The following is a 26,496-nucleotide window of genomic DNA, read 5'->3' on the forward strand; positions in this document are numbered from 1 at the left end:
AGCATTAATAACTTAACTGAATGATCTCCATAAACTTTTCTTATCCAGGAAGCAAGTATTAGTTTATTAGTTGCTTTGTTATTAAAGTAAATAACAATAAGCCATTAAAATAATGCGACATGGGCTTGGAAAATACTACATACTGTTAAAAGCACTATTGTTAAAATGCTGACAAAAAGAGTGTAATATGTTTTATTAATTGTTTATTAAAATGTTGGTAGAATGCAAGTACTGAAGCTAGTTGCACAGGCTTGAACATAAAAAAAAAGAAAAGAAAATGAAAAACACTCTAAGCCAGCCACTATCACTCAAATATCTTTCACATCTTCCCTCGAGTATACTGTATCAATTCCATCTTAAAATCGACTATTACCCTGCCAAAAGTTATATTTTGATTCCCTAGTGCTACTATTCTTAGCATTAAATACAAAAAACATAATGCATCAACACCATTAAATCCCATAACAATCTTAACCCTTTATGACACACTATAATATACCAGTAAAAAAATATTTGGCACTTAACACATACACGTTTCAATTCTGTAATTTGAATGCTCTTACTATGGAACTATTTTCATTGGTTCTTCAATTGAACAATGTTACTTCTGTGTAATATTACATTGTCCAGAAATAAATGTCATTTTTTGAACTACGAAGTTTGCAAAGTATAAACCAATGTTGTAAAACATGCTTTAACCAAAGTAAGCACATTTGCTTCAACACACTTCTGCCAACATGTAACAATGCTGTTTATGCCCCTGCTACAGACATCAGAGTTTCTATGGTCAATGAACTCCCTGAAAGCTTCTTTTGCAGCTGCATAGTTTTGAAAGTGTTTATTGTTCAAAAAGTTGCCAAAGTGCTTGAAAAAAATGAAAATCTGTAGGGAAAAGGAAGTGGGAATAAAATGGATGAGACAAAACATCAATTCCTAATTCACTCAATTTTTGGAGCATCATCCTTGACAGGTCTCAATGTCAATTTTGTTGATATTCAATCAGCTCATGCAGAACCCACTAATCCAACTTTTCTGTCTTTCCAAATGCACTCAGGTGGTTGGTTGGCAATGCTTGATTTTCACATATTATCATGCAAGGATCTGTCTCAACTGCTCCCCTTAATGTGTTTTCATCTAAGGATGGCTTCCTTCCACGACCTTCGTGGTCTTCAAGACATTCATCTCTGCATCAAAACTTGTATGTTCAGTAACAGATCCATGGCCAAATGCCTGGTTGATGTTCTATGTAGTTTTGATAGCTTTTTGTCCAAGTTTGAAGTCAGAGGAAAATCAGATGAAAGTCCTTTTCGTCCATGCTGCTTTTAGAGTTGTGAAACTTGCTCTGGGTAGAGTTGAAACAGCAGACAATTAAGACACCTTGTAAGCAGCAAATGTTGGATTAAACCAACCAACCAACAATAAGACACTCAATAATTAGCTTCTTAATGCCATCAAAAAAATTACAAGTTATTTCTGGACAACCTATTTTATAAAAGCACATACTTTGGCCAGTATCAACAAAAACAAACCACTTTTTCTCTACTGTATTTCATAATACATGCAATAGAGGGTTAAACATGTTAATCAAATCCTCTCTAATTCTTCTTTTCTTTGACAAACTAATTTCAGAGATCTTAGCCTATACTCATGTAACATCATTTTCATTCCCTGTATCATCCTAACAGCCCTTCTCTGCACTCTTTTCAACAATTAAGATTGAGCATAATACTCTATATATATGGCCTAACCAGTGACCAACACAAATAAAATTATATCTCTAGACTTGTTATCAACAATTATCTAGTTACAACCTATAATACTATTTGTCCCATTTGTTATGGTTGTTCCCAAGAAAATTATACTTAAACTTCTCAAGATACCCATCAAATATATGTCATAGTTTTAACTGAGTAGGTAAAAATTAATCCTTTTAACTCATCCATATGAAACAAAATTTAAAAAAACACAAAAGAAATCAAACTGCATCAAAACAAGTTTTTATTCTACATAAATCGTAGATCAAAAATACAATGCTTTAATAAGTATACTATGAGATAAATTATACAAAACAAGCATAAAATATATTAACTGGAATACATAGAATTTAGAAATATATGTTTTTTTAAGTACTATAACTGCACAATAGCTAATTTTGTCATCATCAAATTGTCAAGTTTTGAGTTTCACTTGGTAATACCAATCACTCCACAAGCAACTCTTCCACCTGCATTTCCAGTTGTCTTGCTAAGTTCATGTCCACCTCTTCCCAAGTCATCTTGGTCTGCATGGACCTAGAAACAAAAAATGAAAGCATAAGTTATGGGCTGATTTTATACATCCTGATCTAACAATATCTGATTAAAAAAAAATCATTCAATTACTTGATAAAACATCTAAAAAAGCAATGCATAACAAAAAATTATTCTGTAATTTTAAAAGTGTTTCCACAAGCCAGATGCCCAGGATTTTGCAAAACCTAATTTGTCAAGTCATTTCAGACTTTTGTTTGTTGGCTAACACTTACCAAAACCTGATTAGACAAACAGCGAGCAATTGCTGCACCCTTTGTGAAAACTGGATCTACATTGTCCACAAAACAAATATCAACATTCAGTGAATAAATGTACCACTCTTGTGTTGATAAAAAAGCAATATTAATACAGAAAATGAAGAAAATTAATGTGCATATATTCTTTAAAGAATCAACATTACTGAAAAAATAAAATAATAATCAACAAATTCATTCCATAAACACCAGAAATAAAAAAATTAAAAAGTGGTTTAAGAAAAATGTGCAATAAAAAAAATAACATAGCAGTAGCAAGTTGATTTATTAGACACAACAATAAGCAAAACTTACCACAACTGACCGTCCCACAACAGAAAGAGGTCCTGTCAATGACAACAATCTATCTGTTAAATGCACCTTTGCAACACCATCATCCCCAGCTTCTATGTTACCCAAGTCTCCAACATGCCTGTTAGGTGATTAGATTAAACTCATACCTCGATAAAACCACAAGTTTAATTGAGATACTTCTATAATGGTGCATGGAACAACAAAGAACAGCTTTAACATTACTGCTAGGAGCTTCGTTCAACAAAATATAAAAATTGTGTTTCACACTAGTGCATGTAAGACTAACAATGTTATGTGTTTTATGTATTACTAAAAGACAGTTTTATGCTGTTACATGCAACTATTAGGTAACTTCATATTGTAAAAATTTTAAGGTTATTTTATAATGGTGCATATACTACAGTACAACTTTACAATATTAAACAAAAACTATGATTTATAAAAATTAATTCATCTCTAATCTCTTATTAGTTTTAAGGATTGCATTTACTTGTTAACAGATTACCTTATCAGGCTGAGCATTGTTTGAATACTGATCTACACAGAGTTATGTATTTCAGGATCTCTTTTGTGGTCTGCCATTTAATATGCTTTTTTACTGCTCTCATTTATCCTTCCTCTTTCACTACTCATGCAAAATCAATTTATCTGAAATAGCCCATTATGTAAGAGATGAAAACTGTTTAATAAACTGAAAAAATGGGATATGGATAACATTAGAAAAAGAAAGATTAAAAAAAATGCTTCACATCTACCTAATAACATATTCCTTCACCCTAACACAAAAATCAGAAAAACCTGGATAACCCTCTTGAAAACATTAACTTATTCAAGTCTCACAGAAGAGAACCTCAATGGAATGAAATTCACCAGACTAGAATCTACTGCAGTCCATTACTAACACCAAAAATAGTCCTTCTCAGGGTTCCCCTAAAAATAATAGCAGATCTGCAGCCAAAATGCAGGATCAAAATTAGTTAATACTTCATACCAAATTTTTTTAAAATTAATTAATAATTTGAATAAGCTCCTAACCACAATGACATAGTATCCACTCAAACTGTGAACTCACTTCATGCTCATTTTGATAATCAGTGATGACAAGAACACCCTCTTGTAGAGAAAAATATATATGTAAAAACAGCTGGTTTGGGTTGAGAATTTTTTTTTTTATATGCAGAGGAGCAAACAACCTTTCAACCTTCTTCTGTCACTGTCAGGTTGACAAAGAAAGAAAGAGGTAACTGACCAATAGCTGACCACATGTTTGAAGAGGGTTGTGTCACTGCGCCTAGGAATGTAGAGAGCGTGCTTAGATGTTTGATTATATTTATTAATATAGGTATAAAGGTGTTACTTTGTATTGGTTTATTTTGGGCTTGAGTTATTGTATAAGTAAGGCTTCTTTAATTTTGCATTTGTTTATGTTTGTTTCTTCATTTAGCATTTAGGTGTTTTCTATGGTTATGTTGTGTTTACTTGATTTGCAGTGTTCAAAAACGTGTGAAGGTGACATTTTGTGTTCTTTGAATCTGGTTTCCATTTTTCTACTTGTTTCTCCAATATAGAAGTCGTGGCAGTTATTACATTGTCTTTTATAAATAATGTTGGTGTGGTCTTTGTCAGTGTAGTTTTTACATAGTATAGATTTTAGTTTTGTATCTGGTTTTTGAATAAATTTGGTATTAAATGGAATGTCATATTTTGTTACTAGTTTTAGCCAAATGTTGGTTATTTTTCTGCTGATGTCAGGAATATACGATATGCAGCAGTATATGGTTTCATGATTTTTTAATTCGTGGGATATATTTACTTTTGTTAGTTTATTTTGCTTTTTGTCTAGGTGTGTACATATAATGTTTTCTGTGGTTTGTGGAGGAAACTTATTGATGTTGATGAAGTATTGTTTTGTTTAATTCCTCCTTAACTTTATCTGGCAAGCATAGTTTTATGGCTGTGTCCCAAGGAATGTATAGTCCAGTATGGGTGATTTTTCGTTGGATTTCTGTTTTAAATTGTGCATCAGTTTTTGTAATGTTGAGGTTAAAAAACGATATTTGATTTCTTTCTTCCTGTTCACATGTGAAGTTAATGTTAAGGTGTATAGAATTAATGTGACTGAAAAAAATAAGTGTGTGTTCTGTAGATGTGAATCCTGCAATCGTGTCGTCTACATATCTGTACCAGTATAGTGGTGATTGTAATGCTGTGTTAATTGCTTGTGTTTCAACTTGTGTCATAAAAATATTAGCTAGAACTGGTGATACTGGGTTGCCCATGCTTAGGCCATTTGTTTGTATATAGTTGTGGTTGTTTAACATGAAGTTTGTCTTCATTGTGGTGAATTCTATGAGGGTTGCTAATTGGTTGCTGGGAATGTCTACTGATGGGTTAGGGTCTCGGATAGAGAATTCTAAGGCTATCATGCAGGCTTCAACGATTAGGATTTCTGTAAAGAGTTATATGACATCGAAACAGGCCATTAAGGCTTTATGATTAAGTTGATTAAGATTAAACCTGAAATTTATAGTCATTCGAAAATAATGTTTACTAATAAAAAATATAATTAATGCAAAATCTTCACCAAATAATTTTATTCTTCTAGACCACAGTATAGCAAAGAAATTTTTTTGATAGTTTTACCTTTACAAAATTAGGGGTCAGTTGTTCCTTTCTACATCGTAAGGAAACAAAGAAACTTAAACCAAAGAATTATCAATAGAAGAAATGACATCTATTTCATTCAACAGCATAGAAAGGAACAACTAACCCCAACTTTGTAAAAATAAAACTATCAAAAACATTTTAATCAATGCACAAACATTATCCAAAATTTTCAGAAAAACTACTTAAAGCCAAGTTGAACATGAAATATAAAGAACTACATGACTTACAAAAACAAAAAATGAACCTAGCCCATCAACTGGCATGCTATATTAAACCAGAGATTTAGAGACTTATGCAACAAAACGTAAACCAAATCAACACTAGAAACGACAGGGACAAAAAGAACTGCCACAACAAAAGACTAGAGAAACTAAGATGCAAACAACAGGAAAGACACAAATACGACAAACCTTCGACTAGCGTCATAATTAACAGATCTGACTGACAATTAAACACAGACAAGATACATCTATTTAACAAAGGACTCAACTTCGCAACACTACCAAGGTACATTCCAACCTTAGAAATTAAAACATGTTTAGAAGACCTAACCAGGATACTTGTGATACTTTCCACAGAAAACAATCAATAGTAAGACAACTTCAACAATTTTATTGACATCCAACAGCCAAACTTCCCAGAAAAAAATTAAATATTTATATTTTCCAGAAACACCTAAAAACAACATCTTAAATGATTTTTTCAAAGAATTTTCTCATAAAACCATCAACATAATTTCATAAAACAGAAAGCTAAAAAACAATCTTTCAAAACGAGACATTAATTCCATTAAAAACCTAAAACAAGACAAAAACATAAAAACCTAAAACAAGACAAAAACATAAAAATTCTAAAAGCAGATAAAGGAAAAGCTATAGTCATAATGAACAAAAATGAATATATCCAAAAAATGATGAACATCCTATCAGACACAAACAAATTTAAACCAATACACACAAATCCAACAAAGACACATGAAATGCAACTAAACAAAATACTACTAAAAATGAAAAAGCCAACACAATTTTAAAAACACTTTATTCCTACCTATGCAAGACTGACTCACGCACACCACAAATATATGGCATCCCCAAACCTCATAAACCAGATTGTCCATTACGACCAATAATGTCCACATATGAATCGTTTCATTACAATCTTGGTAAATACATAGGTCATTCTCCAAATATGTAACATTAGCCAGCTCATTCATCAAAGACTCTTTTAATTGCAAGTCTAATCTTAATCAACTTAATCATAATGCCTTAATGGCCAGTTTCGATGTTATATCCCTCTTTACAGAAGTCCCAACTGCTGGAGCCTGCAAGATAGCCTTGGAACTCAACATCTGAGACCCTAACCCATCAATAGACATTCCCAGTAACCAATTAGCAACCCTCATAGAATTCACCACAATGAAGACAAACTTCATGTTCAAGAACCACAACTATATACAAACAAATGGTCTAAGCATGGGCAACCCAGTATCACCAGATCTAGCTAATATTTTTATGACACAAGTTGAAACACAAGCAAGTAACACAGCATTACATCCACCACTATACTGGTACAGATATGTAGATGACACGATTGTGAGATTCACATCTACAGAACACACACTTAATTTTTTTCATTCACATTTACTCTGTACATCCCAACATTAACTTCACATGTAAACAGGAAGAAAGAAATCAAATATTGTTTCTTAAACTCAACATTACAAGAACTGATGCACAATTTAAAATAGAAATGCACTGAAAAATCACTCATACTGGACTATACATTCCTTGGGACTCAGCACGTGAAACAAAACAAAAACTCAACACACTGAGAAACCAAATAAACACAGCCATAAAACTATGTTCAACAGATAAAACTGACAATGAATTAGACAAAATAAAACAATACTTCATCAACATCAATAAGTTCCCTCCACAAACCATAGAAAACATTATACACACATGCCTAGACAAAAAGTAAAATCAACTAACAAAAGTAAATACATCCCACAAATTAAAAAATCATGAAACCATATACTGCTGCATACCATATATTCCTGACATCAACAGAAAAATAACCAACATTTGGCAAAAACTAGTAACAAAGTATGACATTCCAGTTAATACCAAATTTATTCAAAAATGAGACACAAAACTAAAATCTATACTATGTAAAAACTACACTGACAAAGACCACACCAACATTATTTATAAAAGACAATGTAATAACTGCCACAACTTCTATATTGGACAAACAAGTAGAAAAATGGAAACCAAATTCAAAGAACACAAAAAGTCACCTTCACACATTTTCGAACACTGCAAATCAAATAAACACAACATAACCATAGAAAACACCCAAATACTAAATAAAGAAACAAACAAACAAATGCAAAATTAAAGAAGCCTTACTTATACAACTCAACTCAAGCCCAAAATAAACCAATACAAAGGAACACATTTATACCTATATTAATAAATACAATCAAACATCTAAGCACACCCTCTACATTCCTTCACTCAGTTACACAACCCCCTTCAAAAATGTGGTCAGCTATTGGTCAGTTACCTCTTTCTTTCTTTGTGAACCTGACAACGACTGAAGAAGGTCGAAATGTTGTTCGCTTCTCTGCATAAAAAAAGAAAACTCTTAACCAAAACCAGCCGTTTTTACATATATATCATGCTCATTTTTATTTACTCTTTGTCCAAGTCTCCAAAATAACTGCTATTCTTATTTTCAATGCATTGCCAAAATTTGTTTCTTTCTCATCTCTTTAAAAAAGTTCTAATATTTCATTTTTTAAACTTCTTACCTTTTCTTTCTAACAATCACATCCTTCATGCTTTCATTTCATTCTTGTCCTTTTTTGTTAGACTTCAATCCTTTCTTATAATTCTACTTCAAACATCTGCTTCACTACCTGTATATTCCCTTTAATTTTTTCTTTGAAAATCCCTACATTTTCCATCTCTTCCAAATTTAGCAAAAATTGATCTTGTCCATTTTCCTTCTTTTCTTCCAACCCCATAAGCTCTTGCTAACACCTCAACCTCAATTACAAATTATTCTTTAATCAATTCTGCAACCTTCTTCTTTGCTTTCATAATTTCCTTAAAACTCCAATACTGTCATTTCCTTCTCCATTTTGTATACTTTTACTTGACATATCACTAACTTTCATATCTCTTCCAGTAATTTCTTTTTATTCCTTCATTTTTTCTCTCTCTCTATGAAACCATGATTTCTAATTTCTTTGTTTCATAATTTTTTACTACTTTTGACGAATATCAGTTCCTAATTTCTTCCAAATCTATACTTTGTTCTCCTTCTTGCCATCTTGTTATAAGTGACTATGATACTTTTGTATTTCACTTACCATTTCCTCTTTCTTCTGTTATTCTTCTTCAAACGTATAAAATTTTGACAGACTATCTGTTGTTCCTTTCACTCTTCATGTACATGTCATTGTCTGATTTTACTTCTTGTCTATCTTCTCCCACTAAGCTTATCTTTTCTCTTTTTATCCACTTTCTTCTAAAATCTTCTTTCTCTTTCACTTTTTACTTAAAAATTTCATTTTACTGCAGATATTAACATACACATTGCTATCTTTCATGCATAACTCACATGATGGTTGTACTACTCAAATATTTGTTATAAATTCATGAAAAAATGAACAGAATAATTACTCATAATGATAACAACCATGTAAATTTTTTTTCATTCTATTTACCAGTATTTTATTCATAATCATGGCAATTTAGAGCAACAGTTATTAGTGAATGAAAATTTTAACTCGTTAAAATCACTTCTGCATAATATATCCCATTAAACCATAAAATACAACTTACAGTGGATAACAATTTTTAGGTCTTATGATTATGTCTAAAACTATTTATTTTGCTTATACCAATTCATTCTACCAAACAACCTTTGGATCTGTTTGACCTATTTATAGCCAATCCCTTCACAGAAAAAAAAATAAAAAAAATTCTATTATCAAAACTAACCAGAGAAAGTCTCACCAGGTCTTCATATTTTATTATTTCTATCTACTCTTTAATATTTCTTATCCACTCTGTCCTTAGTCTTCCCCTATATCTCTTTTTCCTTCTATATGACCCTCTGATAGGACTCGTTGGATGTTTTCTCCTCTCATAATATGGCCAAAATATTCTACTTTCATCTTCTTGATGGTTGGTATAACATATCTTTTCATATTCACCATACTGAGAACTTCTTCACTTGTTACTTCGTCTGTGCAAGATAATTTCATCATCTTTTCATACATTCATATCTCAACTGCTTCCAGTTTGTTGATCAAAGCTTGTATCAGGATTCATGTTTCACAGCCATATATCAGTTGACTCTATATACCACTTCATGATTCTCTTCCTTGTTTTTACACTTATGCTTTTTGATGTCAAACTTGTATGCATATATTGACACTTTAAAAAGCATCTCTTGCCAACTTAATTCTCTTCACTATTTCAGCTTCATATTTTCCATCACCTGTTATGGTGTGGCCCATGTGCATAAATTTCTCTACTCATTGTACATCTTTTTCTTCTATTTTAATCTACATTTCTGGCTTATTATCATGTTAACCTATTAGTATACTCTATCTTCTTAGCATTAATTTTCATTCTCTAACTTCTTCCTATGTTATTTACATCATTTAAAATATCTTGTAAGTCTATTTTAGCCATCAGTACAGTGATGGGTTCCACTGTAATACTTTACATTTTTCAGACATCCCATTAAGTTTAAGACTAGTGTATATAGTACATTAATATACATTTATTGGACTCCAACAATTTAGCAGCTCTACCCCACTTACATACAAAAGAAATTGTGTAACATCCTTATTAAACATATCTTAACTTACACTCAAATTTTTCTCATGAAATTTGACAAGCTTTCAGTAAAAACTTGTAAACATTACAAGTTTATGTACAGAAAAATGTCAGAATTTTTAATAAAGTATTTTTCCTAAAAATTAAGGATTCAATAAAGTAATGAGTACTACATGTTGTCTTCATTTCACCAAAAACATTACATGCAAAGTAGCATTACAAATTAACAATAAAAAATAAATATTAACTTATTTTACTTTTCTTTCAGCTGCATTTAGTTGATCAAACCTGACATGATAATTTGAAAAAAAACTGTAAAGTGTGAAGTACTTAAATAAGACAGTGTAAGTAATATAGGTAATAAATTATAGACAAGACTGTCAAATTTTGGAAAAAACTGTTAGTAAAACTGCTGTTTCTAGGTATGTATCATACTACAGCATCAATAACTAGAGATGTGCAGTATTGACTACTACGAGATATGCACCCCTGATAATAACACATAATAAATTACACATATAATCTCCAAGTGTACCTACTTGTGCCTAGTTATAGCTATAGTGAGTATAAGTGCCAGTGAACACCTATTTTTGTGAAACAAAGTGCTTGCAAATGCTAAATACTTTGAGTAAATAATAGTTAAACATTTATTTCTAAAGTTTACATATTTTTAGAAACTAAATTTCAATAGCTAAGTACAAGTTGTTTCATGTCTTGAAGAAATGTTTCCAATTCTTTCAAAAAATTTCTTTTTGTTACAGCTCTTCCAAACCATAATCCATCCATTATAAAAATAAAAAAACTACTTATTATCCTCCAGTGGGTCATAAATAAATTTATGTTCTCAGAACAGTGAAACTAGAGTTCAGTCTCCCAAGTAGAAAGAATGCAGCTAACCCATTAAATAGCCTTGTGCTAAAGAACAACAAATTGCTTGTAAAATGTATTAGTGAAAGACATTTAAACAAAATAAATGTTTACATACATAAAACAGAGCATAAGGTATTTGCTGTCTTTTATTTCCTATAATCTAGTCACATATTTCTGAACAGGAAGTGCATAAAATATTCTGTATTTGTGAGAAAATGAAATTACTCATTTCTCCTTGTGTAGCTTTTTTCACAAGTACACACACAATAAACTTCACTATTAGTTTAGAGTATATATTTAATTTCAGATAACTTAGGTATTGCCAATTTGAGTTTGTCATTACTGTTTTTGTTTACTTCAAGTCTGTTCAACTTAACATGGTTTATAAAAAAATAAATCTCACATTTTCTTCAAATAAGCAGTTTTCTAGTAACTTTTGTTTGACTTGTTAAATTCAAGTCAAATTTAACATCACAATAGCTCAGAAGATACAATAAATTATACCTGCACCATTTTGCTTCCCTCAATAAAGCATTTCTGAATGAGACTGCTTTCATCATTTGAAGCACTTTATGCTCTTTTTTTTAGTCTATTCCATCCATTCAAATAATCTAAATATTGTCTTTACATTTGCTTATTGTTAAACACAAAGCTGCACAATGAGTTGTCTGTGTTCTCTCACTGTGGTTATCAAAGCTCAATTTTTAGTATTACAACTTTTTTCTCAGCCATCTCATATAAGAATTAGTTTAATGCAATCATAGATTAATAGATTAGTAAATGCAACTAATCATCCAGCTCAAGCATTTACATATTGAGTTCCTTTTCAATACATTATGAATATGATAATCCACAAGGAAAATAGGGTGAAAAGAATTAAAATTATGCAAACCATGAGCAGATGTGAAGGATATAACTGACAAAGCAAATGATACAGCAAAGGATGCTAGTAGTGATAATGTTTAACAAACCTGCAGAAATGCCAGTTTCCTAGAACCAATAATTCTTCCCACATAACTAACATCAATATACAAACAGAATACATGCCAATAACCATCTTGAATATTTTGCATTTTTCTTCTCCCCACTTTCTTTTTCAAGTTACCACCAAGGAATAAACAATGGACTACATGTTTAAATTTCATTACATAACTTATAAGATGATTGGTTGGTTGGTTTGATATTTTATGGCACAAAGCAACTAGGCTACCTCTGCCAAACATCCAATAAAAATTTAAAATTAAAGTAAAACAAAACAAACTTTAATTTTTGAATTAAAAAAAACATAAATAACATCCAAAAAAATCCAATTTTTACATCTAGTCTTCAGTGGTAAGAGTAAAACTACAGTAATACAAGTTGTAAAGGACTTTCTGTAAAAAAATTGTAATTATCATAGCTCACCAGGAACACTTTGAGCTAAGTTCAAAAATCACAGTTAATCACCTGAAGTTGGCCAATCCAGTCCTGGTTCAGTTATTTGACCTCATGGACATTTTCAGAAAGTAATAAAAGTTGTAAAAGACTTGAAGCAAACTTTAATTATAACTTGCCAGGATGACTAATGGGTAGTTCAAACAGCAGCGTTAGACACCTGAAGTTGGCCTTTCCAGTCCTGGTTTCAAGTTATTTGATGTTGTGACCATTTTCTAATTTCAAATCAAACGAGATGCACTTTGATTTTTAAAAGGAAATCACATCAAAAGAAGTCTAATGTATAAATTAAAAAACTTAAAAAGCATGAAAAAGAATAATGGCCTTTAAAAAAATAAAAACATTTCTAAGGTAGACAGTGTCACCATCACCAATAACACTGTCTAACATTACAGATAAACCTTGGGACAGAACATATTTAAAATGGTGCCATTGTTAAAAGTCATACAATGGCAAGACAGTAAAATGTCACTTATTACGACCTGAGTGTTACACAGACAACACATTCGAGCATCAGTCCCAGATAAAAGAAAACAATGAGTTAAAAAACTGTGACCAATACGTAATCTAGAAAGAACAACTTCCTCTTTCTGATCCTTATGGAAGCAAGACAGCCAAAGTCCAATATAGGGTTTTATTTGGAAAAGCTTGTTTTCATGTTGCTCACTCCAAGCTGACTGCCAACTGGCATGGAGCCAATTCTTGAATACAGAACCATGGTCCATGTATGGAACAGGCACAGCGGTGATAGTGCCAGAGCAGACATATTTAGCTGCAGTGTCGGCGAGCTCGTTCCCACGAATACCAATGTGGTCTGGTATCCAGAAAAACTGAATAGAAGCAGATGTTAAAGAGAAATGGGCCAGTCAGTTTTGAATATTGGTGAGAGCAGGGTGTGAACTAACATGAAGTGATCTGCTGACCAGTGGATACAGCAATGTTATCCAAGGACAAACCCAACTCATCCAACTGCACCTGGATATGAAGGACAAAAAGAGCAATGGCAGATTCTCTGTTCTGGAAAAATAATGACCCATCAAGGAAGGAAAACACAACCCCAGGTGGGATGCTTTGGTAAGGTACAAAGTTTTGAAGCATATAGTAAAGACAGTTGCAAACAACAGAGATGCAAAGAAGGTTCACGAGACTTTGTGTATAAGCTCTGAACAGGGGAAGTGCAGAAAGCCCCAGTGCAGAGCCAAAGCTCTAGATGATGAACATGGTCCAGCATCTTTAAGGCTGAGGTCCTGGTAGAGCCATAGACCAGTGATCTATAGTAGAATTTTGATCTAATGAGAGCATTATATGTCTTTAGCACAGAACATCGATCTGCTCCCCAAGTGGGGGAAGAGAGGACATGGAGGATGTTCAGTGCTCTTGTACATAGCTGCTTGATGTGTGGTATAAATGTCAGCTTAAGGTCAAAGATAAGTCACAAGAACTTGGTCTCAGGGACCACAGGCAGCACAACTTCACCAATACGGAGTTCAGAATCAGAATGAATACCCCATTGGTGGCAAAAGTGCATGCAAACGGTTTTAGAGAGAGAGAAGTTAAAGCCATTTGTTGTGGTCCACTTCAGTAAACAACCGAGGGCATTTTGTAGCTGCCACTCAATATACCTCACGTTCGATGACTGACATGAGACGTGAAAGTCGTCAAAATAGAACCTGTTTGCAACATTAATCTTAACAATGAAAAGTGTGACACTCAAAACACAGCCCTGAGGGACTCCAAGATCCTGTAGAAAAAAACGGGAAAGTGTTGAATGAACTTGGATACGCCTGTCCATTAAAAAATGGGAAAATGACCACATAACCTATACATATATATATAGAGGTCTTGCTAAATGCCATGCTTCCATGTTGTATCATAAGCCTTCTCAATATCAAAGAATACTGATACAAGATGTTGTCCTGTGAGAAAGGCTTCTCTGATTGATGTTTGAAGTCGAATCAGGTGGTCCATGGTGAAGTGCTGTCATTGGAATCCACACTGAGTGGGCAAGAGGTAGTTGTTTCATTCAAGAAACCAAAAGACAAGCATTAACCGTCTTATAGAGACAGCTCGTCAGAGCAATTAGAAGGTAGTTTGAAGGAATCTTGGGATCCTTCCTAGGCTTAGACAAAGGTAGGACAACAACCAGGCATCAGGAAAAACATTCTCCTGCCAGATCTGGTTAAAAACAGTCAGAAGAATAGCAAGAATAGCAGGACATAGATAGCTCAGCATTTCATAGTGTACATCATCAGATTCAACTGATGTACTGCCAGTCCGATGAAGAGTCAGTTTAAGTTCCACCAGTGTAAATGGATGATTATAAAGACAATCAGCTTAAAGGGAGACAGGTGATCCCTCTGCCTTAGTTTTGATGGCTAAGAAGGTGGAGGAAGAAGCAAAAGTGCTGGATACCTGGCAAAAGCTTTCACCTAGAATATTGGCAATGCTCCAGGTATCAGCTTCTCAGCTTCTTCCTGGCCATCAGAGAGCAAGATCGAGAGGGGGAGAGAATTATATTGCCCACTGAACTTTCAAATATTATCCCACATGACTTTGGAACTGGTGGTAGAAGATATGCTGGTTGTGAACTTCATCCAAGAGTCCTTCTGGCTTTGATGTCTTACTCACTGAGCACGTGCATGGGCCTGCTGAAAAGCGATGAGGTTCAAGAGTGTGGGATACCAACGAAAAGTACTCCAGGCCTGTTTTTGAGCCTTCTGTACCATGTAGCAGACAGGATTCCATCACGGATGAGGATATTGTGAAAACATTTTGGAGTTTTAGGAATATATTGAGCAGATGCCTGTAGAGTACAGTCAGTTACCACTGCCACACAGTCGCCTACTGATGGCATACAGACGATAGCTGGATCAAGTTTGACAAGACCAGTGAAAGAGGGTCAGTTTGCTTAATCCAACTTCCACTGGGGCATGTAGGTTAGGTGGCATCAACTATGACTATTCTATCTCAAAAGTAGAGGAAAATGATCACTGCCTCGTAGGTTATTGTCCACCCTCCATAAAAAGTGGGAGAATAGTGAAGGGGAGCAAATTGAGAGATTAATAACAGTAAAAGATTGGCTAGGTGCATGAAAATAAGTATAAGAACCAGTACTGAAAAGAGAAATGTTCTGATCAGAGAGCATATGCTCTACGGAGTGACCCCTCCCAATCAATATCAGCACTTCTCCAGAGGGGATGATGTCCATTAAAGCCCCCAGGATTAAAAAGGGAGATAGCAACTATTCAATGAGAGCATCAAGATCTGAATTGATCATAGGTCTCTCCAGAAGACAGGTAGAGAGAACAAACAGTGATGGTATGACCCAAGGAAACATGGATGGCTGTGGTCTCCAAGGATGTGTCGAGTGGCAAAGACAGGGTGGGCACATGCTGATCAACCAACTGTGCTACCCCTACATGCACTCATCCATCAAACAGCCTGTCATTTCTGTACAAAGAAATCTGCCAAAAGGTGATTGTATCAGCAGGTTTCAGAAATGTTTCCTGTGAGGAAGGACATACAGAATGGTAGGTAGTAATCAGTGGTTTGATGTCATCCTGATTAGAATATAAAACTCAACAGCTCCATTGTATCAAGGTGACCATTTATATTTATGTGTAGGTGAATTGGATGAAGAGCTCTTCTGTTTATGACCACAGCTTTTCTTTTTTGTTGTCTTTATTCGAGGGAGATCTGTCAACCTCCATGGATCCTGCCCTGGGTCGATCAGGCAGGTCTTTGATGTTGGAAGGGGATTCAAGCCACTGAGAACATGAACAAATGATCATTTTGCATCTTGGGATGGAAGAAGAAGATGTACCCTAGGAAATTCCTGTACCTGAAACCAAAGGAAGTAGATCTTGGGATTTGCTGGAATATATGTTAGGAACAAAGATGAGTGTTGAAGTTGATTCATCAACCTTTTTAACCATAGAGGTCAAAAGACTTTTCAGTTGGTTTGAGAACAATTCTTATGAAGGCATGGAGAGATCCATCTGCACTCCCACTGTAGTAGTGGAACAAAGTACAACAGCATATGTTTAAGATGAAGTGGTAGACAGCAACTTTCAAGCCCCAGGGTAAGTAACATTTTGAATCGTTTTCAAATGCTGCATCTCTTTTTTTTCCAACCATTTAGGGCAAGAACAAAAGTAGGATGGGTAAGAGCCATTGCATTTGTTGCAATGAGGGTCCATTTCACACTCACAAGCATCATGGTCCTTGCCACCACAACGAACACACGTCAAGGAACCATGACATGATGTCTTCAAGTAACCAAACTGCTCACACTGGAAATATCTGAGAGGGTTTGGAATGTATGGCTGCACCTTTGAATTAAGATAACCTGCCCTAATAGTGGCAGGTAAACACAGTGATATGAATGTCATAATGAGGGCATTGGTCGGCATCATAATTCTATTTTTGCAAGTAGAGACACACCTCACTGCAGAAATTCCTTGGGTGGAGAAACTAGTGAGAGTCTCTAACTTGGGGATGTTCCTCAAATCCCTCTCAACAATAACTCTTCATGATGAATTTAAAATAGCATGAAATGTAACCTCAATAGGTATATCCCAAATTGCCTTTGAATACAAGTGGAGTTCACTGTGCTGAGATGTAGATGTTTCCACCAATATGTCACCAGATCGAAGCTTCTTTACTGACTTTGGAGAGCCAGCAAGTCCCTCTAGTTCCTTCTGAATGAAAGAGGAAGACATCTGCCCTATAGGTTTGTCTGAAAGAGAATGTAGTATAAGAAAATGAGGTACAGGTGTTACAGATGTTGAGATTGCTGCTCAGAATCTTCAAGATATGGTTGTTTACCTGTGGACTGTTTTCTCAATATTTTATTTAAGTTTTTATTTGGAGGATCCATAATAAAAAAAAAAGTAATATTTCCATGCCCACTGACCGCACCCACCATGGAGCCCTACGAGGGGACACACTACAATGCCATACAAGGGCAAAGCCAAGGTTTTGTGAGCACTATACCCAAACCCCAGCATCAGACACAATGTCCACAACACCCTTTGAGAACATCCAACACTGGTAACTGGTTGACCCTAACCCAAGTGGACCAGCCGACTAACCCAAGGGGGATACACCAAGGCTGCCCATCTTCAGGAATTCAAGGTCATAGTGAAGTGTTAGGGTTGGACCCCCTCAACCACCAGGATTCTCTCCTCCCCTTCACAGGTTCACCATGCACAGCATACACATGGATGGATGTTTAGATCCCAGAGGACTTAAACTGAAAGAACAGAACCTTCCCTGGGAGGGCCCTCATCACATACAGGAATTCACACCAGGGGATACAATTTATAAGAATGACAGCATGTTGAAGCTAGTACTCTAAAATTGTAATCCTTCATTATTGTTAATTCTTGTTGTTTTACTATTTTCTGGAATGCTTATATGTTGTTTTATAATTATGAATTGTCAATGAACTTTGATTCTGGTTTTGTGTTCTTTCTGGGATGGGTTTGAAGGCCCAAAGAAACAGGTGTTTGCTGTGCAGTTTCTCAGCACAAGCCTTTGATCTTGTGCACCAGACTAGAACCTAAAAATTTCTTATCACTTTGGTTTCAACATCATGAAAAGGAGTGCAATTCTAATCTTCCTCCTGGCCTCTCTGTAAGCATGATATAGGCAGTCCAGATTATTAAATTAAAAACATAAAAATCACAATCAACTCTCCTGAGTTTTAACTATTATATTAACCAAGAAAGATGCAAAGAGAAATTCAACAAACTTCTGACCACCCCTGGGTTACCAAACTTGAAAACATATCAAGATTCAATCAGTATTTGGACAGGTGCAATAAGTTCATTGAAAAATGAGTTTTTTTGAAATTGAAGGTAAATATTTAAATAAAGTAGAAGATTAATTATTTGAAGAACTATTAACTCTTTCAACCCAAGTATCCTTTACTACACAAAAAGTTTATGTCTTACATAAAAATTTTATTAAATTACTCTTTGTTTACAATATACCATTAGTATTGTATAAAATCCTAGCTAACAATCCATATTTCAATTCTACAGGGTTTTCGGAAAGTCACTGTGCTCTATATATTTATTAACAGACATGTTTCAATATAGAATACAGGAGGTAAATATGAATGACAATTATAAACAATGTTGAAAGTGACCCCCGTTGGAATCAATACAGGCTTGGATCCTTCTTATTTTGTTTCTAAACACCGCTATCAGTTGCTGGCTTGAAATAGACTGAATAAAATGTGATTACAAAACTGCACAGTAACTTTCCGAACACCCTGTATATACTTTTAAGTTCCTAATTCTGCATAAGTAAAAAATTAAAACATAAATTACTCACTGTAGTACTGTTATTGCTCTGTCAAATCACAATTTTTTTAGCCTTCTATTCTGTTTGGTTAGAGTTACCAATAAAAAAACCAAACCCTTCCTGCCACTCTAATTATACATTACATGTAACCAATAAAGAGTCAACATTTTCATTTATCAAATCCATTACCACATAACACTGTGTTCTGAACAGATAATAGTTGCACTCACAGTAAGAGCAACATTCAACTGAGAAACTTAATGACTAGCTTGGATGAATTTGTAATTTAAAATTGAGAGAGGTAGGGAAAATTGTCTACTTTTTGCATGCTATTAGTCCATGTTCTTTAATGCATTATTTAATTAAATAAAAATTTAGTGTATTACAATTATTAGTACAAAAAATAAGCTGAAATATCCTCCTGTTTTTCAAGTTTATTCTTTATTTATTATTTTAAAAGTTAAATGTAAAAATAGAACCTTAGAAACTGGGCTTAATAGGGTTAATGGAGACAAAAGAAAGGCTAGATAAATATTTTAATAAATCTGGTTGGTTTAGTTTTTTGTTTCATTTTTTTAAGTACTATGTTCAATTATGGGTTCATTAACTTAAAAAGGGTACATAATTGCTGGAAAGGGTAAGATGAGATCTACTAGAATGATAGCAAGGACAGTTGTCATACAAGGATAACTGATATTGTTTTCTCTCGAGGGGGGGGATAATGTAAAAAGGATCTAATTACTGTATTTATGAATGTTAAGGGAACAGATAGTATCAGTGTATCATCTTTTTTCACTCTTAATGGTGAAAAGGTAGAACTAGAAATAAAATTTGGCAGGACATGAACTATCTTCATCAACAACAGTTTTATTTTTCTTCCTGGATGGTTGACTTTTTGAATGGGTTATCACCAAATGTAGTAGATGCTGTAAATTTAAGGAAGATAAAAGGAATGCTTGATAAATATTTTAATGAAGTGGGTTGTTTTTGAAGTTTTTTTGTTGTTGTTTAGCAGATGGAATGGCCTAGATAGACCAACATATCCTTCATTGTTCTTAAATCACATGCTATTTATTAAATACAAGAGACTGTTCTACAAGCTGAAATAAAATTCCATGACTATACTTAGTTTACAAAGAAAAACTTTTTAACACGGAATGTGATTGTTGTAGAGATAAGCTTACAAGAGATTATGCATATTCAAAATACAATTTAACATTCTGGAAAACTTCAAACCTATAAACATTTCTGTTGAAAAGTTTGATAACATGATACTTTAAGTTAATCATTAACTTAAAAATCTATTTTATTTATCATTTTTTGTAACAACAAATAAAATGAACATCCAGCATTTATAATAAAGCAAATCACATTACCAAATTATGCTGTCTTACACTGAGCAATTTTGACAGCATTAACAGCAACATTTTGTTAACCTATTGTAGAACATTCTACTTTTTTTAAATAGCCAATATTTCACTACTTACATAAAAGATACCAGAAAAGGTGGAGGAGTTTCAGTGCATGTTGAAAGTGACTTAATGACCTAGACTTAAATGGCTGGTTTCATGAATGAAACTATACTGATTTACAAACACTAAGGTTATATACTGAATACTAAAGCAAAGAAAATGAAAACTACTTTCCTCACTTGGTCACCAGGAGCACCATGATCTTGATTAAAAGGATTAAAGTGTCCCCCAGCACTTACACAGCCTGAAATAAATATATTGACAACAAATTTATTAACAGAGAATAGTATTAAAATTTCTCATCACACAAAAAGGAATCTCAGTCAGTTTGACTTATGCTCAAAATTTGAACTGTTAACACATGTAATTAGCTTACTTTTTTTTTCAATGCTACTTGTATTAAACATATTCTATACATCTAACTTTTTTAAACTTTAAATAAAGGTTACTAACCTTCAAGCAAGCATTTATCCAATAAATGTTTTAAATGAAATTTAATTATAATTATGTGCTTTACATGAAACTACAGAATGGATAACCTTGATCATGTTTTGGTAAAATAATCACTTTTTTTTTATTATACAAAACATTTAATTATGTACATTCAATAAAACAGCCTATATAATATACACAAACCTAAATCTATAGCTTTTTATCTTGTATGGAAAAATAAAAGTAGAATCCAAAAATGCTTCATAAATTGGAACTTAAGCCTTATTTAAAGATTTAATAATAAAAACTTCTAGTGTTACTTTTAGCTCAAGATGAAGACAGAAGTATCATGATTAACCTTTTTTTTACCTCCATCTATGCCTTTCAACTTTGTGATAGACATAAATGTCTTTCCAGGATAAGGTGTGACATTTTGGCAGATGTTGGTCTTTAACTATTTCCTTGTCACCATCAATTTAATGCTTCCTTGATTTTCCTTAGCAAATTTCACGAGAAGTTGTTGTCTGAATGTTTGTTGTTTTTATACTTCAACTAGTCTGATCTTGTTCACAGTTTTATGAAGGCATCTCATTTTACACAAAATTATTCTTTGTTCAGTTCTTTTAATATCAACCCACATCTGGTACTGATATGTTATTACTGGTGTAAATGTTAAATGTTTTCTTCATTTCTAAAGAAATGTCTTTATGGGACATCTAATAGGTTATACTGTTTGTCTTCTAGCATCTGATTTTCTACCTCTGTATCTAATTAGCCATCTTCACTGAAGATGATCCCAAGATACTGGAGCTTCTAACACTGATCGAGTCCCCTCAGTACTGAGTTATAGGTGATTTGGTGTTTTCTCAACAATCCTTGTTTCTGTCTTTTCTTACTGATTCTCATGTTATAATTCTTTCATTGCATATTTAATTTATGAAAATAGTCTGGGAGATTCTTTTCATCTTAAATGAAAAAGATCAGATCATCAGCAGTCAAGAGTTTATTGACTTTTTTTTTGGTATTACATTCACCTATTTTGTGATCTGATCTATATATATGAAAAAGATCAGGGATAACAGGACTCACCCTTCATGCATGCCTGATATTATATCTATTCACTCACAAGTATTACGATTATCCATGAAATTAAATCAGTTCTGCAGCCTACATAAAAAAATGCATATTCTAACCATCCTAATTAGAAGCAATCTTACCATTTGTGTTATCACCATACTCATGCACATGGAATCCATGAAACCCCTTCGAAAGACCAGAAATCTTACCAGTGACTGTTACAGGGCAATCAGGAGCCTACAATTGCATAAACTTGTGTTGGTTTCAAATCTTTAAAATACAGTTATCTTTCCGTAAAAAAACACGAATACTTCTTATCTACTGTAAAATATGTTATGTATATTAAATATACTGTTGAAAATGATCATTTTAGCACTTTAAATTACATACAAAAAAGTTAGGTTACTTCTACCACTTAAAGCAATGCAACTAACAATCAGAAAAATATGAAAGAATAAAAATAGTTTTAACTTTCATGTGATGATGAGTAAAAATGAAGCTTAGCACACACATTTCCTTATGATGGTAGAATCTTATTTTAAAAATAACCATAGCTTTTTTGATGCTACTAAATATTAAAAACAAATATAAAAGGCAAACAGGAACCAATCGCTTTCATAATATAGCAATATACAATAGGCAGGAGTTTGACAATTGGAAAGCTGTAAATGTTACTCATATTTTGAAAGGGTAAAAATTAATTGCCTGGAAGATAATAGACCAGTTAGCGTTGTCTCTATAATAGGAAACTCTTAGTCTGATAAAAGGAGCTTTGTATAATGATTTAGTGAAATATGATCTAAAAAAGAACAATTAAATAAAGATTAATATGTCTTACTAACCTGTTCACTTATGTTTTATATTAAGATGAGTAAGGTGTCATACAGAAGATGAGCAAAGAATATCACATTAAGGGGTGGTGAATAACTTGAGTGACTGTAGGGAGTGGTGAATGACTTAAGTGATTGGATGAGCAAACAAGTTGTTCATGAAGATCAAATAAAACAGGACCTATATTATCATTGGTGCATCTGGAAAAATCAATTTGAAGGCCTTTTATTTTTCTTAGATTAACAATAACTGACATGTATATATTTCATAAATTTGTAATGTTTTCTGATGGCATTAAACTGTGTACTTGAAATTGTTTTGAGGATGATGATGTATTACTGAATGACTTTGATCAAATGGTAATTTAGACTAATGATTCCCAGGTAACTTTTAATTTTAGTACATTAAAAGCAAAAAGCACTACCCATTGGACACAATGTCATATAATTTTAACATACCCATACATTTTAACTGCAAGAATATCCAAGTAATTTTGTATCTGGAACACTTTATGGTTGTATCAGTTTTGCTGATTGCAGACACAATTGCATTATATTTTAAGATTATCATTTTTTAAAGTTTGTAAGTTCATTATCATGTGTGTGTGACTGATCAATATAAAAATTATTTAAGCCCATTTAAATATGTTTTTCTCTCTCTCTCTCTCTCTTTTGTACTTCGGTAGAAGAACTGTATTTAAATATATTTATGAAGAAATGGAAACATTTGTAAAATGTAGTGTAAGAGAATAGGAGATTTACAGCAAATTTAAAAGTCCATCAATAATCAGCATTGACCTTTCATTTTTATATGCATACTCAACACAATAACTAGAGACAAACAGATACAAGTGCCATGGTACATGCCATTTGCACATGATTTATTTGATGAAGAGAACAAAAGTGAAGTATAAGTGGAAATGGAGAAAATGTGTGTAGAGATGTGGTTTAAAAAAGAAGATAATAAAATTCAGTGGGAGGGAGTAAAAGAGAATAACAAGATGTTCCCTGATGATGAAAAGTTGAAGAAAATAAAGGCATTTAAATATCTTGAATCAACTGTCCAGACAGAAAGAGGAGTAATTTAAGAGGTCAGGAAAATAATACACAAAGTATGAATGAAGTGGAAAACATCAGGAAATTGGTGTTACAGACAAATGTCAATAAAGCTGAAAGAGAAGACATACAAGACAGTAACGTAGCCAGTCATGTTGTATGAAGTTGAATTCTGATGTTTAAAATAGAAAGAGGTACAAATAATAATCAACACAGGGAAGATAAAAATACTGAGGTGGATGATGGATGTAAAAAAAGACTATATCAAAATAGAAACCATTACAGAGATGGTGAAAGTAATACCAATTATGTGAAAATTAGGCCAAATTACCATATGTGGATTGGTCAAGTGGTAAGGAGTATGTTTGAAAACAAGAGTGATAAATAATACAGTGTAAGAACAAAGGACAACAGGAAGACCAAAGAAAAAGTGAATGAATGTAGTGAAAGGTGAAATGAGAAAATGTAGTTTTAATCCAGCTGTAATACAAAACATGAAGGAGTCGTGTCAAAGTAACTGAGGAAGTGCCAAGAAACAAAATATATTCTCTCTCTCATGTATCCATTTTTAATATTTTTATTAACTATTAAGTATTTGAAATGAAACTAAAGTTATAGATAAACTTGTAACCTATTATGACATGAAATATGTATTAATCTAAAATATTTACTGTTTAGTGACAATAAATAAAAAGGTTAAAAACAAGCACATATATACATACATATATGGAACTAAACATATAATTCCTGAAGCTCACAGAAATGCAAAACTAAACATATATAAAATTAATCTGAAATCAAAAGACTAAAATGTGGTGAAATGAAAATAAGGTTTTCTAGCTATCAGCCTTCTATGACTTTCATGTACTGTGTTTACTAAACACTAAAATGCACCGATGTCATATATCATGTGTATGATTATATGTTCATATAATGATTCAAATTATAACTAGTATGACAAGATACATATATATATTTCAATAGGTGCAAGGTAATGGACTTGGGCTATCACAGTTTCTATCATATGTTTAATACATGAGGAATCCCACTCAATAACATGAATATGATCTTTTCAGAAGAGTAACCAAGTTACTCACTAGCTCAGATAATCAAGGCAGAGCTCCATTGTTAGCCAAAGTTAATAGAACTTTATGATACATCTATGGACAAGATTTACCACAAGTCAAAAAGGTAATTCTCTCTTTATCTATTTTATCAATTAGTTCTCACTTAAAATACTGTTTACAATATACATGTAAAAATGGCTAGTTTGGGTTGAGAAAATTTTTTTACGTAAATTTTCTCAACCCAAATGAGCCATTTTTACGTATATATTTTTCTCTACAAGTGGGTTTTCTCGACATCACTGATTAATACTGTTTACAGTTTTGGTTTCTTTATATAAAACAGGATATTAACATTTTGTAATGGTTTCAGGAAAGTACTACTAGGATGATTCTGGGAATGGATGGGATATGTTACAGAAGTAAGTTCTCTTCACTTATTTTTCTCCTGAAACACAACTTATATAACTGATGTTTAAAAGAGCATCTGCATGATCAACAAGATAAGCCCACAAGTCTCTGATTTCTTACTTGTATCCTATAAGATAACAGAATAAAAGTTTAAAATTTATAAAAACAATCTAGGCTCTAATTAACACAATAAAATTTTTATTTTCCTTAGGAAGTATTCAGCTCACAGTAGAGAAGAGCAGGGCAGGAACAGCACTAAGAACCAAATGGTATTTTATCGTCTTCCATAATGTTATAGAAAAATTACTACACTACTGTACAGTTAATTATTTTAGTAAGTTTTGGGAGCAAGCTAACAGTAACAGTGTTCAATTTCAAAACTATAATTTATACTACTGAAACTGAATACTGTTACTGCAAATAAAGTATAAAGAATATTGAGCCCTGTTTTCTACACTAAATACAGAGTTGAATTAAGTGCTATTGGTTTTCTCTAATATATACTTCAATAACATTAAACAAATGCTATAAACTTTAAAATGTTCAATGTAAATAAAATGTATGACATTTATGTAATTTTATTTATCATGGGTACCGCAGAAAACCGGCAGGGAAAATCATGTGACAATATACGATTACCTGCGCTAGTGACGCGTTGATGTAAAACCCGTAGAGCAAGAACGAGAAGTTAAATTTGAAATCACATTTTATGTGCTTGGTAAATTGCAACCGAAATTAGTGACCTGAACTTTACTATAATATTTTTCTGTAAAAATAAATACCATACCTCTTGAGAGAAAAACACAGCGCCTTTTACTTTCTCACCGGTTAAAACTGCAACGGCTTTAACAGACATTTTTCTAATACAATCTTGCGAATATGAAAAATGTGTACAAATTACTATGTTTATCTGAATGATAGGTTCAAGTTCTACCAACAGGAGTAGAACGCAAAGTACAGTTAGTGAAAAAGAAAGGGAACATATAAATAAATTTAAGTTCAACTTCCATTTAATTATTTCGATATATCTCAATTTTTAAATATTGCTATAGATACTCTAACGTCGCGAAATTAATTGTGTGGTTGAGTGTACAAAAATATAATGTTATAGAGGATTTTCCAGCTTCCTTCCGATTAACATATCAATATTCA

The 26,496-nt window shown here is 32.9% G+C and overlaps 1 protein-coding gene across 3 annotated transcripts; it reads right to left on the minus strand.

The window, feature by feature from the left end:
• Positions 1 to 1,981: 1,981 nt before the first annotated feature.
• On the minus strand, positions 1,982 to 26,291 carry LOC143258652 (uncharacterized). Of its 3 annotated transcripts, none has more exons than XM_076517927.1 (6): positions 26,132 to 26,291; positions 22,124 to 22,220; positions 20,648 to 20,718; positions 2,861 to 2,977; positions 2,525 to 2,580; positions 1,982 to 2,291 (listed from the first exon to the last, which is right to left on the minus strand). In XM_076517927.1, exons 1-6 carry the CDS (start codon positions 26,198 to 26,200, stop codon positions 2,201 to 2,203), a joined length of 501 nt encoding a protein of 166 aa, XP_076374042.1. In that variant the 5' UTR covers positions 26,201 to 26,291; the 3' UTR covers positions 1,982 to 2,200. The 3 variants fall into 3 exon arrangements, with proteins under 3 accessions (XP_076374042.1, XP_076374045.1, XP_076374043.1); XM_076517930.1 differs by having other exon boundaries at positions 2,861 to 2,890; positions 20,647 to 20,718; XM_076517928.1 differs by lacking the exon at positions 2,525 to 2,580.
• Positions 26,292 to 26,496: the final 205 nt, after the last annotated feature.

This window comes from Tachypleus tridentatus, chromosome 8, assembly GCF_004210375.1.
Source record: "Tachypleus tridentatus isolate NWPU-2018 chromosome 8, ASM421037v1, whole genome shotgun sequence".
NCBI lineage: Eukaryota > Metazoa > Arthropoda > Merostomata > Xiphosura > Limulidae > Tachypleus > Tachypleus tridentatus.

Bases quoted from the DNA above. Each gene is read 5' to 3' on its own strand.
- LOC143258652 (XM_076517927.1), bottom strand. From the start codon at position 26,200: ATGTCTGTTAAAGCCGTTGCAGTTTTAACCGGTGAGAAAGTAAAAGGC. The intron at 22,221-26,131 runs GTATGGTATTTA...ATGCAATTGTAG, and splicing joins CTGTGTTTTTCTCTCAAGAG to GCTCCTGATTGCCCTGTAAC. The intron at 2,978-20,647 runs AAAGTAGTTTTC...TCACCTAACAGG, and splicing joins CTCCTGGTGACCAAGTGAGG to CATGTTGGAGACTTGGGTAA.